The sequence below is a fragment of the Callorhinchus milii genome, unplaced genomic scaffold (assembly GCF_018977255.1).
Source record: "Callorhinchus milii isolate IMCB2004 unplaced genomic scaffold, IMCB_Cmil_1.0 Scaffold10, whole genome shotgun sequence".
NCBI lineage: Eukaryota > Metazoa > Chordata > Chondrichthyes > Chimaeriformes > Callorhinchidae > Callorhinchus > Callorhinchus milii.
In genome coordinates this window covers 8,097,277-8,117,138 of record NW_024704751.1, presented here as the reverse complement: position 1 = coordinate 8,117,138, position 19,862 = coordinate 8,097,277, and the positions used below count along the sequence as shown (strand labels likewise).

The 19,862-nt window shown below is 42.9% G+C and overlaps 1 protein-coding gene across 1 annotated transcript in view; it reads left to right on the top strand.

Moving 5' to 3' along the window:
• The window catches only part of bcas3 (BCAS3 microtubule associated cell migration factor), a 308,857-nt gene that overhangs the window by 43,629 nt on the left and 245,366 nt on the right, over window positions 1-19,862 (top strand). The window contains exons 8-12 of the mRNA XM_007896549.2: window positions 900-1,001; window positions 2,854-2,930; window positions 5,897-5,973; window positions 9,274-9,357; window positions 10,984-11,154. Coding sequence (XP_007894740.1) covers window positions 900-1,001; window positions 2,854-2,930; window positions 5,897-5,973; window positions 9,274-9,357; window positions 10,984-11,154 — 511 coding nt within the window. The remainder of the gene's footprint in view (window positions 1-899; window positions 1,002-2,853; window positions 2,931-5,896; window positions 5,974-9,273; window positions 9,358-10,983; window positions 11,155-19,862) is intronic.

Genomic DNA, 19,862 nt, shown 5'->3' with positions numbered 1-19,862 from the left:
TGACCATAATCAGGATTTTGTGCGTTGAGTTGAGTACCGCTCTCACTCCCTTTCTCTGTAGTTCAGGGAACTCATTTTTCTCTGAAACTCATTATTCTCATTGTTTTGATGCCGCTAACTTTCTGATATCTTGTACACAGTGTTTTCATTAAATTAATGCATCTTGCACGAAAATATTGATTGATTTCCTCTTTCAAGAAAAAAAAGAAATGTTTTTAAGTTCAAAATGATGGGGCAGATTTTTCTCATTTAGCGCTTGAGTGTTTCCATCTACAGTGTGCGTCCAGCTTTAAAACTTTAGTTTTTTTGTTGTGTATTTTTTTCTTTCTAAAGTGTTCATTCCACTCGAGTTCAGGCTGTGCTTTACAACCAACCAAGGGGAAACTTATTCTCCGTGCAGTGTTTCTAGCCTTTGGTTTCTGTAGGTGTTGCGTGCATTCCAAACAAATGGTGATCGGTTCAGTTCTATAAATGAGGCATAAAATATAAAAGGGAAGAGGTTAAGTAACTATAAACTTGTGTAAATCTTGAGCAACAATGAGAAATGGCATTTGTTGGAGCGATGGAGAATAGCACTTGATGACCTTATAATAATAATCCTTGCCTTTGATACAGCCCCTTATCACATCATCGAGGCGTCTCAAAGCGCTTCACAGGATAATAATAATAATAATCCTTGCATTTGATATAGCGCTTTTCACGTTGGGAGGACGTCCCAAAGCGCTTCACAGAATATACTGTAAAGTGAATTGACTGGATATTTTGTGGGCAAAAACTGGGGCTTAGGTTGTGGAACTTCAGCAGGACCTGCCTATTGGGTAAGGTCGTTCTAACAGTTCAGCCTATATTGGGTGCTTAGAATTCAGTACATTTTCATTTATGTTTCTTTTCATCACCAGCCCACCATACTGCTGTGTTGATCTGCACTCGCTTCGCAATGGTGAAATGGTCAAGTCCATCCAGTTCAAAACTCCCATCTACGATCTTCACTGCAACAAAAGGTAGGATGATATCACTACTGTATCATGAGATATTGTTGGTATTTAGTGTTTTGGGGGTGGAATCCTGATTAAACGTGCACAGTGTATGTAATGACAATGTCCCTTTGCCTGGCACCTTTCCCTCGCCTCCTTCAAGGTCCGTCTCAAGAACTTCCTCTTTGACCGCGCCTTCGATCATCTCTTTCCACCCACCATGGCTCCTGCCCGTCTCGAACCCAAGCCCCAGCTCGGCAAACCCCAGCTCGGCAAACCCCAGCTCGGCAAACCCCAGCTCGGCAAACCCTAAACAGCCTCGGGACGTCCTCCTGACGTGAAAAGGCGCTCCATGAATGCGATTTGTTGTTGTTAACTCTCAAAACGGTGGAAGCATCAAATCACCGTCGAACAGCCCCAGCAATGTGAAAGGAGCGTAACAACAAACATCAGCAGAATCATGGTCATTAACCTCATACATTTCAGCACTTGCTTGTTCAGCTGCGGAACATGGCCTCACAATAAAAATGGCAATAAATACAAACAGACAGAAAGAGAGGCGGCCAATTATAGTGCTTTTTTTAAAAAAAAAATGCTTTTGAAAGAGATGCCAACGGTGAGAGAACCCTTCTGAACACATATCCGCTTCTGAAATCATTTGCTTTTTAAATCGTGCGCGCTTTAACTTACAAAGTGAATGGAGCTCTTTCACCACTGGGTGTCAGCAAAACCTATGGCTTCACGTTGTGTTGCCGATTCACAGCTACCATATTTGACGGAATGTCGGGCTCTTTTTTTTATTGACTTTTGACAGCAACAAACAGGGATTTGGCTTCGGAATTGCAGGCTCGCCCTGCAGTGAGCGACTGACGGGAATCCATACTGAACCGGGGCACCGCCAATACTCTGTGCGTCGGCAAAACCTTCGCTTTATTAAACTTCAAGAAAGAACAGGAAAATTGGCATGCTCGCAGTGTGGGGGAGAATGGGGTCCGAGGGTTTGGAATAAGAGGGAGGACACACATAGCTGAGATGGTGAGATTAATTCTGGATGAAGAACGTAGTTTACACCACTCACTTTCTTGTTTTAGATCTTGCTTTAGATCCCAATAGTCGAGATCAAAGCCATTTTTGATTCTCCAATTAATCTCTTGTCCTCAAGATCTGAAATCCAGTTTGAAATGTTCTGTGGGAACTAGAGCAACTTTCAGTACTTGACGTTACATTTTGTATTAAATGGTCCAGATGTTTTGTCCTGTAAATGAAGTCTTGCAGCTTAGTGGTTGGAGCACTCGCCTCGCAAGCGAGAGGACCTGGGTTTGATTCCCGGCAGAGCAAAACCTTGGGCAAGTTTCCTTACTGAGATGAATGAGTGCTGGGGGGGGGTGGGAATCACTGCTGCATGAAAGGTTTCTGCTGTGTGGCTTAAATGAAGAGTGAGCCTGGAATTAGTTGCAAAAAGGCCTGGGCAAAGAAATGCAGGAGAAAGTGAAGAGAGGGCCAGAAATTCTTAAAACAGAGACCAAGAGAAAGGAGGAATTGGGAATAAATAATGAGCATAGTAGGGAGATGAACAGAAAATGTACACAAAATGTACGTACACTTGCGTCCCCAAAACTTGCCTCTTGCTAACCAGCTCTTCAGGTCTCTGGGATTAAGTAAACTAGGCGTGTCCTTCTGTTGGTAGAGAGTGTGCGTTCTACCAGACAAGATGCAAACCATATATACTTGGAACTCCTTGGTTTGGAAATTCATGGAGTGGGGAGATGGGTTTCCATGTTTATCAGTGTGGGAGTCCTGCCCCCACCCCCCGCCCCCCCCAAAAAAGCTGATGTGAAGCAACATCTAGTGATATTCTTCTTTCTCCCCTTTTCCGCAGGGTCCTGGTGGTTGTGTTGCAGGAGAAGATTGCGGCCTTCGATAGCTGCACTTTCACGAAAAAATTCTTTGTTACAAGTAGGTATCAGAGCTTTGGATACTGTAAGATTAAAATGTAGACTGATTCGTGGGATCCAACAATGTTTTATCAACGGGATTGGGATTGTGGCCGGACAGGTTCATTTTGTTTGGAATTCTAACAACACTGTTGTTGGAGAGATGACTTCATTTTACTCCTTGCCTTCGAAACCCTTTTAAAAGCCCATCTCTTTTACAGTACCCCAGGGCAATGCTCTTAAATTCTCTTTCCTCTTCTCTCTCCTGCTCATCTTCCAACACCCCCACCAATCCCCCAACCCCCGCTCTGTGCCATCATCTTGTTCATCTTCGGTGAAAGTTGCCATTTAAGTGCAAGTTATAATAATCAATGATAATTCTCACGTTTGAATCAGCGGCTTATCATGACATCGAAAGCTCTCCCTGGATCTCTGGCATAATCCGTGGGAACATCTGGTGCTGCTCTAGTCATGACATTGTTAACAGTGGACACTCTGGCATGGAGTAAGTAGTCTTCATCCAATCCACTTCCTTAATAGCATTAACCAGTACATTGTACGTTCTTCAGAGGAAGAGATTGATTTCTCTGTAGCCTTCGAAACAGGACAACCTTGGGACATTACACTCTCGCCGGAAATTAATTCAGGCAAGAAAATGCTCAGTTTAAGAATGTGAATTTCATCAAAGCTGGAAATAAACTAATCTTTCTTGTGCTGGAATAGTTGGTGTAGCTCCTTGATAATTCTCCACTAATAAACTTCGGCATGCACTTGTAGCACTGTGAGATGTTGAGATCTTGCACAGAGCATTGTGAGGCCAGGGAAACAAATTGCATCCTTCAGGCACATTGCAGTCCATTAAATTGTCCACTTACAATGCTGTGTTTATTTGGAGAGTCGGGATTTATCTGTAGTTTTTCCAAATCCCAAGTATGATCGAAGGACCCCTCCCACCTTAAAATGCTTTGCTTCGAATGATTTATCACAAGGCAAACTTGTATCGGAGGCTTTCTTTCAACCTGGTGGTGTTTTTTATGCGGTAAACAAGCAGAACTTGCTGTCTGTGGGACTTTTGCAAGTACTTTACAGCGTTTATGGGGTTCAGTGGCGCTGGAGGTTAATATTTGATGAGGTCACGATGGGAGGAATTAGGTAACCGTGTCTGCTGCAGGTCAAGGAAGCCTCCCCTGCATGTTCAAAGTCACTGGTTTTCTGCTGATCTCAGCACTCTTTTGTTTTTCGGAAATTCGGGAACCGATGCCAAAGATCATTTCCTCAGTTCACTTTTATTTATATTGCTTAACGCTTTGAGGCCTGAGCGACTCAACTTCTGAAACACTCATAGATTTTTCAATAATAATCTCTCAAATGAATTTCAGGCTAATGCAACAGAGACAACTGGAAGAGGAAGGTCGTGTCAGAGGTTCCTAGTTGGTGTAAAATATGAGCACGGAAAAAGAATCACAGATGGACTCAGGCCCGGTGTGAAGAGCACTGATGCGTTCATGGTCTGTGGTGCCATGAAATGTGACTTTCTCACATGCTGGGTTCCTAAGCTCAGTCTAAGCAAGTGTAAGAGAGTGTCTGGCAGGGGAAGTCAACTCAGACTTTGCTTGCACACCTGGAAGCAGATTCAAGATCAACGAGGCAATGGAATATGGATGTAGGCGAAATTGAGCCATGTGGGTTGAATGGCCTTTTCTGCTTCCTGTCCACGGTGTCCAGGGCAATTAATTCTTCCAGTTCCCCCAATTTATTCATCACAATGCAATGATACATAATGTTAATTTTAATTCTTCTAGCTACACGTATCCATTTGAAAATAATGCCTTCGGGGGGCACTAACCTATATTTCATTGCCACTGTCTGCCTTTGTGAAGCTGTTAAGGCGTGTGTAAGCCATGGCGTTTTATGAGCAAACGCACAAAGCAGATGCAGTTCACTGAATACATGAATGGAAAGTGCGGAGGGACACATCCTTCAGGCTCTCTTGATGTCAAATACAGTGAAATAGCAGCAAAGGATCCCAAACATAAAGAGAAAATGCCAAAGAAAGCCTTTCTTCATAGAAGAAGAATGACTGTCAGATTTTGCTTAATTTCAAGCCGATGCAGGTGGGGCGTTGGGATTTAAAAACATCCCAGGCTCAACGGGCCAAACGGCCTTCTACATTAAAGTCTCTTTCATGCCCCCTGAAAGCACAGATTCTTCTCCTTCACTGAAGATTCCTTGCCTCCAGGGTGTGAAATATATTTTTAATGCAGCCAATTCATCAGCTAAGTCTTGAGTGTTCTCGGTGCAATGTATTTGTGCTCGAGACACTTCACCCTCCGACTGCCTCATCTCTGCTGTGCAAAGGTGTGGAGCGGTGGCCAGACAGTTGTCCCACAGTGAGAGTTGCTCCCGGCTATTGCGCAGCTCCATCCCTGTGGCCAGTTTCAGAGTGGCTTTGGCTCTGTTTACCCAGCAAGCAGTAAGTAGGCACCTGGTTTAGTCGATTGACGGATCGCTTTTCCGGGGGTAATAATTCCTTCAAACATAATAATGGTTGCTTATGGTTATGGGACGCCGCTGTGCGCAATTGGTTGCCGTGTTTCGCCCACAAAAATACAGTCAATTCACTTAACAGTATACTCTTGAGACGTCTCGGAAGACGTGATTAGGCGCTGTATGAAATGCAAGGATTATTATTAATAATAATCAAGAGTCTCCTCTTCGACCATGCCATCGGCCACACCCCTTCCCCGACCCCCCCCCCCCCCGACCCCCCAGCTCGGGTCTGAAACACTGTCACTGTCCTGCGCCTTAGGATGTCCTCCCGATGTGAAAGGCGCTATACAAATGTAATTTGTCGTTTTGTTATTAATAACGGTTGGTTTGGAGCAGTTTACCCACCAGCGCTGTTGGCTGTGCGTGTAATGCAGGTAGACTTCAGAAAGGGGGCGAGACGTGATTTTGAAGTGATGATTATTGCTGTTTGTTTTCCAGGCTGCTATCCATGTCCTGGGCTGAATCCTAACCCAATTGCACTGGGAAGCCGCTGGCTTGCCTACGCTGAAAACAAGGTGAGATGAGATGGAAATCTCTTGGTTGTATAGAGCTGCATCTCCGTTCACTGGATAAAAACGGTGACGCAAATCATTCACAATTAGTGACGTGAATTCACTTTGACACACCAGGAACAGGAATAATCAATTTGTCCCATCCTGTCTGCACCACCACCAACAACTTGCATTTATACAACAACAACAACTTGCACTATATAGCACCCGTCACACAGGTAGTTTACAGCAGCTTTTTTCTGCCTTTTCTCCATATCCCTTAATACCAGGAATCTTATCTCCCTTTTAAATAAATGCCTTTGATTCTGCATCTCGGACTATCTGGGTTAAATGCTTTCCACATTCTCACAACGCTTTGGTAGAGAGGAATTGTTTTCTGCACTCACTTTTATCCAGCTTAGCTCTAATGTCAGGATGGTGCAGAAAGTATTGCAATTCAAAGAAATCCGAGTGAAACAAAGTGAGAAATTTCAACTGAAACCTTTGGGTTTATTTGTGTCATCTGATGAGTCATGTGTCAGCCACAGTTTGAGCGTGGAATCACAATCTCCCAAATACTAAATGTGAACTGCACTCAGTTGATAATCCATGCATTTGATGTAGCATCTTAGCAGGTCACAAAGTGCTTTACAGGATTTTAGTGAGTTAAAACAGCAACCGATTTGCCCACAGCAATGTCCCACAAACAACCATGAACTGAATGACCCATTTTATCTGGAGGATGGTTGGGCAATACACCAGAAGAAACTCCCTTTTTGAGCAGTGGTGTGGGATCTTTAACATTATGAACAGGCTGACAGGACCTCAGTTTAATGTCTCATCCGAATGATGGCACCTATAGGAATGCAGTATTCCCCCAGCATTGTATTGGAGTGTCAGCCTTGACTAAGGTGGGGCAAAATCAGGATTAAGCGATCTGACAAGGTGTAATAAACTAGTGGAACAGGCTGGATGGGCTGCATTGCCTCCTCCTATGCCTGTTTCCCCTATGTTTCCTTTCATCGAACCACGTAGAGTAATCGTGGAAAGGACAGGGGATGTTTTACTGGGAGGGGAAACAAATAAAGGACATGAAAGTATTCATGTACGATCCAGATTTTTCATGTGGTTTGTCACAATGCCAGGATTGAATAGGATGGAGCATTGATGTGTTCAGATGTCACCTTCTGGTTTAAGCGATTTTACCTTGAGTGAGTAAGACAATGCTCTTATGAAGTAAACAGTTGGATGGAAGTGAATATGAGCTGATTAGATATTTTAGGAGCTAGCAATAAATGGGTTCCATTGTATTATTCATGAGTATTGTGAAGGATGAAGATCATAAACTATTTAAGTGTTACACATTCAAAAGGAGACGAAAACAAACAAATAAGATAGCTATAGTCATCTGCCTCTTGTCATCGTTTAAAACAAATCCAAAGAGATGGGCAAACTGCAGATGTTTAACAGCACATTTCAAAAAGTTAGTATCCTATTCCCTGGTCATTTATATGCAGGTTTCACCTTGAGTGATCTCCTCACCTCTTGCACCATTTATCAGATCGCTTACCGATCACCAAGCCAGGTGCGTTAGGAATCAGCAGCTTGGAGATGTCAATGAGAAGGAGGGTTGCCACCAGCCCCAGGGAAGTGCCTTGCTTGGTCTTTCCATCAGACAAGTTTGACCGAGTTAAGAGTAGTGAAGATTAATTGTATCCTGAAGGTTACTGGTATCAACTGAATTTGTTCCAGATTGTGGATTAGTGCCATTTATGATTAAAGTTAAATAATAAAATATTTTTCCTCTTACGTAACCCCCTCCTTCCTTTAAATTTGCTGTCATCCTTTCCTAAAGACCCTGATGTTGCGGTACACCGGCCAGCAACCCTCTGGTTAAAAAAAAATTATAATTTGGTTACTCAATCCACGACTGTTTGTGCGACACTGCTGTGTTTCGCCCACAAAATATGCACTTTACAGTATATCCCGTGAAGCGCTTTGAGACGGCTTAACGACGTGATAAGGCGCTATATCAAATGCAAGGATTATTATTATTATCTTGCTCAAGTGATATTTTCCATGTGTGAGGTCAGGCAGTGAGTGTTGACAGGCCTGTGGAATTGTGCAGTGCCTTCTGACATCCACACAGGTGCACTGTCGAGTTAAGGACTGCTGAATAGCAATCAGAATTGATTTAGTTTGGCATGTGCATAGCCCAGGCACAGTGAGACCAATTGTACTGCCTCCGTCAATGCTCTGGATGAGATCGGGTAACCAAGCAAGGACCAGCAACCTCCTGGTCTGTACGCCTGAGATTCACACTGGGTCAGGCCTTTACCAAAGGGGAAACAAATTAATTTTTTACAAGAACGTAAAAATCCACCGCCTGTTATTCGAATTTTAATTATTTAGTTGGACTGGATCCTGTTTTTCTCTTTACAAAAGCTTATTTTAGTTTTGTTCCTTTTTTTTATGATCACGTTCTGACCAACGATAACAACAGATTACATCTGTATAAGCACCACTCATGTTGGGAGGATGTCCCAAGACGCTGGACAGTCAAGGATTTGGACCCGAGCTGGGGGTTGGGAATCTGGAGGGCCGGAGGGCCGGGAGGGTGGGGGTAGGAGGGTGACCGAAGGCGCAGTCGAAGAGGAGGGCCTCGGTGAAACGACTCATTCAAAGGATGGCTCTCCCGACAATGCAGCACTGCACTAGAGGGTGAGCCTAATATATAGTTCAATGTCCTGACGCTATCTGTACAGCTGAGCAACAGGTCTTTTGATGAAACGGTTAAGTTGTCGGGAAACTGATGATAATCAGCAATATTCAACAGGAGGATTGTCGCAATGGTGCAGTATTTTTCTGCTCTTCCCCGTTTTCTCATTGGCCAGTATAAAAAGGCTTCTGTTCGCTTTCTCACATTTTGAGACGCTGTGTGAGAGTAGTTTCATTTTTTTTCCCCTTCGGTAAGAGAATAAATACACTTTCAAATGTGAAAACAAGCAAGGAGTTCATACAGTCAATGTGTTTTGTCCACAGAATTATATTTTATTGGTGTGTCAAGTAAGTGTGTGTGTGTACCTGTACATATTTATAATTTTCTCTCATAATAAGCAAAAAAATACTTCTGTATGTCTGTCGATTTAAATTAAAATAATGTAAGTTTGCTTAAAGGTTTCCGCTGGTATTCTTGAAGGGACCAAAACAAATCTCGACACCTTCCTCTTTTTGGTTACTCTGTATAAAGACCTCTAATTGCTGCTGGAGTCGAACCTTTTTATCTAATGTAACCTGTCTGTCTTTTCCTCCCCCCCAACTCAGCTCATCCACTGCCATCGATCCCGTGGTGGGGCCTGTGGAGACAATATCCAGTCTTATACAGCCACAGTCATCAGTGCTGCCAAAGTGAGTCCAGCACTGACCACAGGGGACAGTGAATCAATTAACTGTTTCATGCCTTATACTGTACTGCTTACACTGGTATTATAATAATCCTTGCGCTGGATAGTCAGGGTCCAAATCCCTGCTGTCTGGCACTTTGGGACGTCCTCTCGGTGTGAAAGGCGCTATACAAATATGATTTTGTATTGTATTCGATGTAGCGCCTTATTACGTCTTCGAGACGTCTCAAAGCGCTTCACAGAATACACTGTGAGGTTAATTGACTATACTTTGTGGGCAAAATGCAGCAGCCAATTGTGCACAGCAGCGTCCCACAAACAGTCATGGATTAAATGACCAAATTATTATTATTGTTTTTTTTCTGAAGGGAGTATTACCCCCAGAAAAGCATTCCGCCAATCGACTAACAACCAATTGAAACTTAGTTGAGGGTGCAAAATATGACTATGGAAATACCAAACATAAATTCAGATTTTTAAAATGTTTAGCAATCAACCGAAATCAAATTTCAGTGAAAGATTTTCATGCTTTATTTCTTGCTTTTAAAAATCCTTATTATACGTCTCAGTCTCATGAATTCAGATGAACCTCAATATTTTCTCGTTTTTTCCAACTGACTTTAGTGCACTAACTTAGCTGACGAATTGTTCCGAAGCTCTCCTGCCTCACTCCACAATACTCTGTTGGAAAAGGAACCATTCCTTTCCGAATCCGGGGTTGATAATGATGTTATAGCACATCAACATTCCATTAACTGACGCTTGTAACCTTGACAGAATTGTTCTGCGGGTTAGCAAAAGCCACCTTTTTCTAATGCTTATATTTGGGATCCAAGGTTGCATTTAACAACTGTTTATTGGGAACGAACTGTCTGCTTTTTTCGCCGGTGATTGTTTAGTTAGAAAACAAATCTAATCTTGTTTTGGGGTGAAGCTTATTGACGTTGATTCCAATTTACCCCTCATCGGTTGCCAATAACCAACCACTCCCAAACTTAAGCAATTGTTACTCTCTAAATACTGCACACATCAAATTATTGTGTCCTGATATTCTGCACAATTCCACAAAACACTTTAGTCCTTTGCGCTACCTAATTACTGTCTTGGCTGCTTCCATCTGTTTTAGGTTCATTTAACCCTAGGTTTCTGTATTCCCCTGTTACCTGAAATCCTCTTAATGAGCCCTAACAGCTTACGTGGGAGCCCGCGCCATTACCATTAATGGACGGAGCAGCTGATATGGCATTTAAAAGGTTAATCAGGCTTCCTGGTGAGGTATTGCCGTCAATACAGTGTGGCGCCTGATTATGTTGGTCCTTGGGAGTCTCTTCACAACAGCCCACAAACAGACTCTGTGTAAATTGTCCGATCATTAATAATTGAAACAAACGCTTGGCTACTAATTGATCAACAGTAATGTATTTTCTAATCACTGCAGTGAGAGGTTTTAGCACTAATCAAAACAGTTCCCCATTGATCCTGGTTTGTCCTGGCTGCAGACTGCTGTGTTCTCTGTCTGTAGGAGGGGGGGGTCGATGCTGGTTTTGATCGTTTCCTTTTTCTTTCCGTCTTGCTCTCTCTCTCTCTCTCTCTCTCTCTCTCTCTCCCCCTCTCTCTTAAATTGATACAGACAATCAAGACAGGACTCACCATGTTTGGGGAAGCGGTTGGAAGGCTCGCTGGCAGCTTGCCCTCGGTGGCGATTGAGGATGAGGTTTCGATCCACAGCACCTCCCGACGTAGCCCTCACATCCCCGGAGTTGTCACAGTCATCGATACTGAGACCGTGGGCGAAGGCCAGGTAACCTGTACGGCTCTACAACCCCAAACCGTCTCGCACTTACTGAATCCCGTCTCTTGGCACATTCGGGCTTGTACCAAAGTGCCCATCTTCATGGCGAAAAATCAACAGAGCACAATGTCGCTAACAGCACCAACACTCACCCTTTGGGTGTTGTTACTGACATCACCGGGAACACAAGCAGTACATCTCTTTGGGAAGTTGGGAAGCTTACAGAGACTTACAGATTGCCCCCAACCACCCCCCATTCCCCCCTCCATTTTCTCCCTCGCTCGGCTTCCAACCCTGTCACTGTGAAGCGGTTCTGAGATGGTATCCTACATGAAGGGTGCTGTATATATTCAAGTTGTTGAGCCCATAGCCTACTGTTACATAGCGCCTTTCAGGCCATGAAGATGTCCCGAAACCCTCTGATATATACGGCACCAGTTCATTTAAAGAGGTTTGCAATGGAAGGGTTAAAAGAAAAGCCCCAGGTAAATGTTAACACCAGTTAACGTTGCAGAGTGACTCGAGACTTCCCAGCAACTTCTGCTGGTCTGCAGTAATCTTACGAGGCTTTAACCACGTGACCAGATACTGGAAGCTCCCTGCTGTTTGAATGCAGGGATATAAATATTAAATTGATTCACTCTAGCCAACATTTAGTGAGTGCATCAGTGCTGGCTTGTCTGAAAGTCAGCGTGCAGCATTAGAATCCTATGGAAAGAGAGCATTTTAATAATAATCCTTAATAATAATCCTTGTGTTTTATCTAGCGTCTCATCACGTCTTCGAGACGTCTCAAAGCACTTCACAGAATACACTGTACATATTGTGGATTTCATATTTTAGTTAACTGTCAGTGTATGAAATGTATTTTTTTCCTGAAATGAATTGGGAAGGTTTGCGCTATAGTCAAGTTGTCGATTTACAATCGCGTAATACGTGTGTTTTATACATATTATACTGATCATAACTAGCAACAGAGCTGAAGTGTAGCAATGGAGTAGGTTGGTAAGAAATGGGAATATTTAATGTCGCTTTGTGAAAGGTGGCAGTCGAATCGTATGTAGAGTCAAGTTACATTTTCTGTTTCTTATCCTGCAGCCAGGAGTGTGGAGCAGATGAACTTTGCCAATGCTGTTTGTACCCAGGTCACTCTCTTGATTACTGCCCCTGACTTTGGGGGAAACACCTAGTTTGTACTTTCCTGATGGCTTGACCCCAAGAGGGGAACTTGCAGCTTAAGGATTTACAGCCTCAAGCACAGTGCTGCTTCTTGAACCATTCTAAATGTTTTAATGCTATTACCCAGCCTGCGTGCGGCATCATTTTCCACATGTTTATAAAATCCTTATACTGAGCGAATCCTACACGTTTCAAGTTCACATTCTCTTCGAGTTGAGTTAAAAGCTCAATGTCCTCCCACCAGCAATTTCAGACCTTTGTGTGAATCTGAAGAAACGCCAGTTTTATAGTGAAGGTGCTTTGCTGACTTTTATTCAGAGTTTTAATCCCTTTTATACAGTGGAGGCCTGTTATGACGTGGCGATAGGAGGTTGGGGGTGGGGTGGGGGGGGGTTGGCGGTGGGATTCCATCTCATCCAGCGCTATAATGAGTGTGATTGTTAAGTCAGCGCTTCTGCATTTATTTCACTTGTGCAAAGCAAGACTGCCAGCTCCATTGGTCCTTCAGAATGCCGCCTGGCCAGGGATAGACACATTGGCTGGTTTCTAGGTCTTCGGGCTGCTGCCAAGGAAACAATGGCAGTGCTCTCATGATCTGGACAGTGGCCACTTTGGCACACAGGTTTGGGGAAGTAAGTGTCGGGTTTCCACTGTACGTTACAAAACAACAATCGATCATGCGTGAGTTCCTGCTACAATTGTCCTCCTTGCTTTGTGATGTGGAGAGACAAATCAGACAGAGCTCCCGCTCATCAATTCTGCGATCGCTTGTGGAGTCCGACCTTTAACTTGTTTCAGTTTAATGGTTCAGAGTTGGGCATTTACGTAGGTTGCTTTTGACAGTAGAACATTTTAATGAGATCTGCTGTCTTTAATATCCCAATCTTAATTGGTTGCGGATTTAATAAGGATTTGCTGGTTCTGGGGAAGTGACTCTTTAAATTCAAAGTGCTTGCTAGCACCTGCTAGAGTTTCCATGCAAGTACTCTCTGGTTTCTCTTGTGGAATACCGTATGGGTGTTTTTTTCTTGGTTCAATCTTGTGCTAACTGATCCTGTAGTAGAAGACACCCTGACTGGCTATTAAGAGTTGCTCTCTGGGGGCAGGAATTCTTCTCACTTGCCTCTTGTTAATCCTGCAAGCCAAGACCTTCGCTGGTATTGTGGTACTGTTTGAACAGGCAGCTTGCCAAATAGTGCTCCCTCTCACCGGCGAACTATGTGTTTTTTGCTGGTTAAAACTCCCAACAACAACTTGCATTTATATAGCGCCCTTCATGCTGGGTAGCATTGCGGAGCCCTTAACAGTGGCGGAGTCTGACCTCGAGCCAGGGGGAGAGGGAGGGGGAAGGTTACCATAAGCACGATCAAAAAGGAAGGTCTTTAGTACCTGCTTTAGGTTCTCTTAAGCATTTACTGGGTATGTGTCAGACACTTGCTGACCAAAGTAAAATTAACAATTGCTCAAGAATGCTCCCCTCTCCCCTGCATCATTGGAAAGCATTTGGCTTCTGCATAGCATCTTTCCTCAGTATTCATCTGAGATCAGAACTTGCTGTGTTGCCGAGAGGAATTACGGGTGTAATCTCATGTCCTACCATTCTTTTTCTTTTGTGCCAACGCGCTATGCCTCATTGTCAGGCTTCCTCTCATTGTTGCTCTCCACACTGTTTGGACAGACCTCTGTGTTCTGGCCAGTGTATCCTGTTACTGACTTGTGGGCTGAAGCAGCATTATTCTACTTTGGGAAGGAACTGAGATTTTTTTTTATTAAAACTGTCTCTGCGACATCTTGGATTTTCAAGTTGCAGTCGATAAGTACGTCAGGATCCTTTCACAGGATCATACGATTGGTTCAGATGAAGAGGGCCCTTTGGCCCATCTGATCTCATCCTTCTAGAATATCTCTCCCCCCCCCCCCTCCACCCATCAACTGCATCAAGATGCTTTTAAATAAGTCCCAATGTCCTAGCCTCAACCACCCTTCCTGGAAACCCTCTAGGTAAAGAAAGCTACCTGGTGTCTGTCCTGAAATTGCTGCTTACAACTCTGTGTCCTCTTGTCCCCTTGTTCACATCGTGCTTAACGTCCTCAGCTCCAGAAAGTCTAACTCGTGCTCAATCAGCCTTTCGTCACAGCTAAACCCCTTCATCCCAGGTATTAATTGAGCGAATCATTGCTGGACCCCCTCCAAAGCTACCATATCCTTCCTAAGATTGGACGCCCAAAGCTGAACACAATACTTCAAATTGGGTCTGACCAGCAGTCTATACAAGTCAAGCAGAGTTTCCTTCCCCTTGTACACATGATACTCTAGACATTGTCGCTTGCACAACAGTGTTTGATTTCTAAGCTGCTTTGCAGTCTGGTTGATTTTGTTGTTAGGCATGTGGTTTAAGTGCTGTCCGATGTACTGTACCACTAATCACAAGTCATCATTATCTAATGTTTGCTCATGATAGTTCAGCAGTATTGATTAGTGTGACATCTCTAATGTTGTCAAAGATAATTCCTTTTTTGACGATTTGGTTTTGTCTGTCTGCTATGAGACTGAATCAGCAGATTTGCAATTTTAAAAAAAAGATTGATTTCGAATTGGAAATGATAGATCTACGCCAAAGCTGCTGTTGTTAACGCTGACCTTTTGTTTAATTAATCATTAATCATTACTACACTGACTATAGATATTCAATTTCTCATAAATTTGTGGGACAGTAATCATGTAATAGAGACCAAGGTTGGTATTTCTCCTGCAAAAATATAAAACTGAACCTCATCTTCAGTTTTCTTTGACTAAAAAGTTAAGAGTTAGCATTTGTTTAGCACTTGCTATCATTTTTTCCTCCTTTCTGATGATTATTTTTGTTTAAATGTTTCCGAATGTGACACATGGTTGGAGATGGGTGAGATTTACTAGGAGCGAATGGTTCATTAGCACAGTGGAATTAACCCTTGGATCACAGGCAACTTGTTTGGTGACTGTAGCTGGATCGCTGACAAGTTATCTTCTCCTTGTGTTGCCGTTTCCATTTAGAATCCTGTAGCTCAGTGGTTGGAGCACTCGCCTCGCAAGCGAGAGGACCTGGGTTCAATGAACGGCAGGGCGAAACCTTGGGCAAGTTTCCTTACTCCACACATTCGCCTGATAATAATCCCTCAAGAAAATAATAAATAAAATAATAATTTGGTCACTCAGTCCACAACTGTGGGGACGCTGCTGTGCGCAATTGGCTGCCGTGTTTCGCCCTCAAATATACAGTCAATTCAATTCACAGTCTATTCTGTGAAGCGCTTTGAGACGTCTAGAAGATGTGAAAAGCGCTATATCAAATGCAAGGATTATTATTATTATTATTATTGCCGATATGTTCATGAACTATATACAAGGCTGAGAAACAAAATCCCGGTTTGTGAAATAACTGTCTGTTCTGGGCCAGGCTGAGTCTGTCGTATGTGGCAGAAAGCAGCACACACTGCAACTGTCTGGAGAGGAACAATAATGGTCCCGACTTTACAGCTTTCAAACACCATTGATTTCACCAGTGATATACAAGTTGCCTTCTCTCATACATTAAATTTCAAGAGTGTTATTGATGGATTGAAATGTAGAAATAAGGTCAAATATAAATATTTAACTGCTTTCGAGTTTTGAAATCTGCACAAAAACGACACGAGTAAATCTCGAAATGTACAGCCACCGATCAGCTAATGTAATTGTAATTGCTGTGCGCAATTAGCTGCTGGGTTTCGCCCACAAAACGTACAGTCACTACACTTTGAGAATCTCGAAGATGTGCTAAGGCGCTGCATCAAATGCAAGTATTATTATTATTGTCAATTGCACTAACTATAGGGTTAAAATCCGTTCAGCTCAGTATGTGACATATTGTAATTTCAGCAGTCAAAGCGTTAATCATTAAATACAATCATTAACCCTGCCAGAGATGCTTTAATAATCTTGTTATTTCAGTTATCTAATGAGCTGCTTCGAGTTTCTCGGGATCAGTAATTCCTCTTGGCAAGTTCCCCTAATGTTGTTTTGTGATGCCTCCAGAAATACGTAAGTTTGTGGATGGAATGACATTGATATTGCTTTGCTATCCTCCCCCCACACCCCCAGTAATTCTGTGACCTTTCCCAGAGGCATCCTTGACTCTATCCTTCTTCACAAATGCGAATCGTCCCATCCCACCCATTTTGTTGCTGATGGGAGTTTTCGCACACAGGTTGCTGTAACAGATACTCGAATTTGCTGAGAACTTAATCTCTTGACAGTCTTGTAAAACGAGCAGCTATATTGCTGGCATTCAGGCGCTAAGTAAATGCTGTATTATTAAATTAAGAGTTCCATTCTGCAGTTTGTAAGAGCGCAGTGTATTAAAGAGCCCCTCTAATTGTTTTGATTCTTGGGCCCATCACTTCAGCACTTGGCTGCCTATCCCTGTGGGGCATGCCAGGTATTGAAGCTTAGCTCAGCCGTGAGGTTGCATGTAGCCTTAAGACCGTCACAGCCAGGAAGGGCTTTTATCATAACCGAGAGCAAAAATACTCAGCTTGTTCTGTTTCAGCTTACGTGCACTGTAAAATAATGGCTAATGAGTCACAGCTTTGCTATGTGTGTCCCTCCTAGTCTGGTAGCCTTTTGTACCTTCCACCAAGTAGATTGTACCTCGTTTACAGATGAAATTTAAAACTCCGTTGCTTTCTAAAGAGCAGCAGAAATCATTGCCCGGTATAATATTGTCTTTTTCAGCATCATTAAAGCAGCTCTGGTTTCTGTCAGGGAGACATTTTTGTCTCCGATAAAGGAGTGCGGCTGAGCAGAGGGCTGGTTTGTGTTCTGAGCAGGGCTGCTATTGAAAGGAGTGGCGCGGTCATTAATGTCACCCTCAGATAGATTTATCACCCCAGCCTTTGTGTAGTGATGGTTGACCTCAGTTGAAGTCCTGATTGAGCCAAAGAGATCTGAGGTCCTCCAGACACAGCTACCTGTTTATTTTAAGCACAAGTGATTTTTCTTATTCTTTTGTGGTGTTTTTACCCACACCCTGTTTGTCCCCTGAGGTGATGTCTCCATTTAGCCACTTTCGACTGGTGACATAACTGTTTCTCTGTGGACGAAGTCTTTTGTATATCTATAGAACTGAACGCTGAATTTCCTTTGGATTGTCTTAATAACCATGTTGAACGGGATACGTTGGTGTCATGTGTACGAGTTTAGAGAATGCAAATTGGCATTTAAATGTGAATTTTGTACCTTTTTGGTTGCTGTGTAAGGTGGGAGGGGGAATAGCCTGGTATGTCCGGCTTTTCAAACAAAGTTTATAAGACAGCGCAAAGAACTTGTGTGCGGTGAATGGCCTTGAAGGATGCAAAAATTAAAAACCTGGGAAGGAATACTGTGAATGAATAGAGGGTAACTCAGTCAAGATGAAGGAGCAATCTTTCTTTCATTAGCAGGAGAGGCTCGTAACTCATTACTACCTTTATTATTTCAGCTGATTAACAAGAATATGATCTTGAAGGAGAGTTTATTCAGTGGATGGATGTCATGAATACTGAGCTGGACAGATCAGTTCCCAAGTTCAGTTTCTTGAAGTGAATGTGTGCCAAATCACAACTAAGGTCATATGAGGGGTGGGAAGAGGTTAAAGTTGTCTTTGGTGCCTCTGTGCTATGAAATGACAAGTGAGTTCTCCCTAGTCTTGATCACAATCCAGTGATGCTTATTGGAAATTGTGCTTTTCTGGACATTGAATGAGGAGAGGATGGAGCTCAGGTGCGATGCTTTACATGGCTGAACAGCCTGTTTTACGCTCATACATAACAAATGGCCATTGCTCCAACCCTCACCGTCAGGAGAAGATGGGGCAAATGTGAAGGGTAAAGGGAAAATCCTTTGCTAACGCTGGCAGATGCTACCTGTGTACATGGAAACGAGTGCATCACATGTGACTCATATTAGCGAAAAAAAATCTTCACACATTGGGAGTAAATCAGCTGAGATTTGCTCAGCCGAGGTTGGTGCCGGGCAGCCACTTAAACGATTGGATTTCCGGTGTGAATCGTGATGCAATTCCAAACAGTAAGGATTGATGAATGTTGGATCCAGAGTGAATTGCTGTGAATGTGGGTGTTGCCAGTTCCAGCCAGTGATTCTGCCTTGAAGACTGACCTCTAAAGCGTGCAGCATTGCTTTGAGCTTCGCCCCTTTTTATATATGTGTATTATATATATAAATATAATATATATATATATGTATATATACGTTTATATGTATGTCTGTGGATGTGCTGACACTGTGAATTAGTAAAGATTCTTCAGGTTGCCTGGTGCTGGGAACATTGGCCCTTGTGTTACAGTGTGTGTCCACCTAAGCTGCCATGCATCACGGAGCACCAAATATGGAATACGTTCGAACCCGCGCTGATTTGACGATAATTAATGTGACAGCTAATTCGCAGTGAACATAGCGTTACTCGCTTTGTGTAATTTTTAATTCGGGTTCAGAAAACGTTAGCTTTATTTGCCCGTTTCACGCATCTCCAAAGCAATTGTTGCATAACCGCTGAAGCTTTTGAGCCATTCCCGGAGGCAACTCTGGGGGAGGGGGTGTGGTGGTGCGCAGGATGAATGTATCGGTGCTGTGTGACACTTCAGTTTCATGGGGTACAGTGAATGCAGTAGCTATATGGGGGTTTTCATCTGTAGATGTTGCTCATAAACACAGGCATATTGTCGACCAAATAATTGCCAGATTGAGGCCTAATGTTTGCGCTGTTTAAAATCTAAGTTGACTGTCTTATTTATCCATCCGAATGAGCAGCCTGAGGGCTAAAGAGAGGATACGCAGTATTGTGTCTAATTTATTCTGCTTGTAACGATGATTTTCAGGACTCACTTTTCCTTTGTGATGTTTTGCTCATTCCTGATGTTAAGCTGAGTATTGGAGTGTTCCCTGAGGTGCATTCGCTTTAGACAACAGATGTGGAGATCATTTTGGTTTTGAATACAGTACAATTTTTATTATTATTTTTACTGGGTGTCATTACAAAACTGGACAATGTCTTCATTGTGATCTGTCTCCAGATGTGCCGAGCTGTATGAGCGAGATTCCTCTTAAATGAGGAATTTGGGTGCAGTTCTATACTGGCTTTAAAATGGAACCACTTTTAACATGAATTGCGATGCTGATACGCTGATTTTGTTTAGGGATTGTGTCCAGAGTCTAAAAATAATTCATCAGCTACCTTACAAGAGGTAAATAATTATAATAATAATAATCCTTGCATTTGATGTAGCGCCTTTTCACATCTCCGAAACGTCTCAAAGTGCTTCACAGAATATACTGTAAAGTGAATTGACTGTACATTTTATTGTGGGTGAAACGCAGCAGCCAATTGCGCACAGCAGTATTCCACGTACAGTCGTGGATTGAGTGACCAATTTTTATTGTTTAATTTTTTTAATTAAAATTCTCATAACTTCAGTGCGCTACAGAATGCTGTCGGTGTGCTACTTCTGGTGTCAAATATCTGA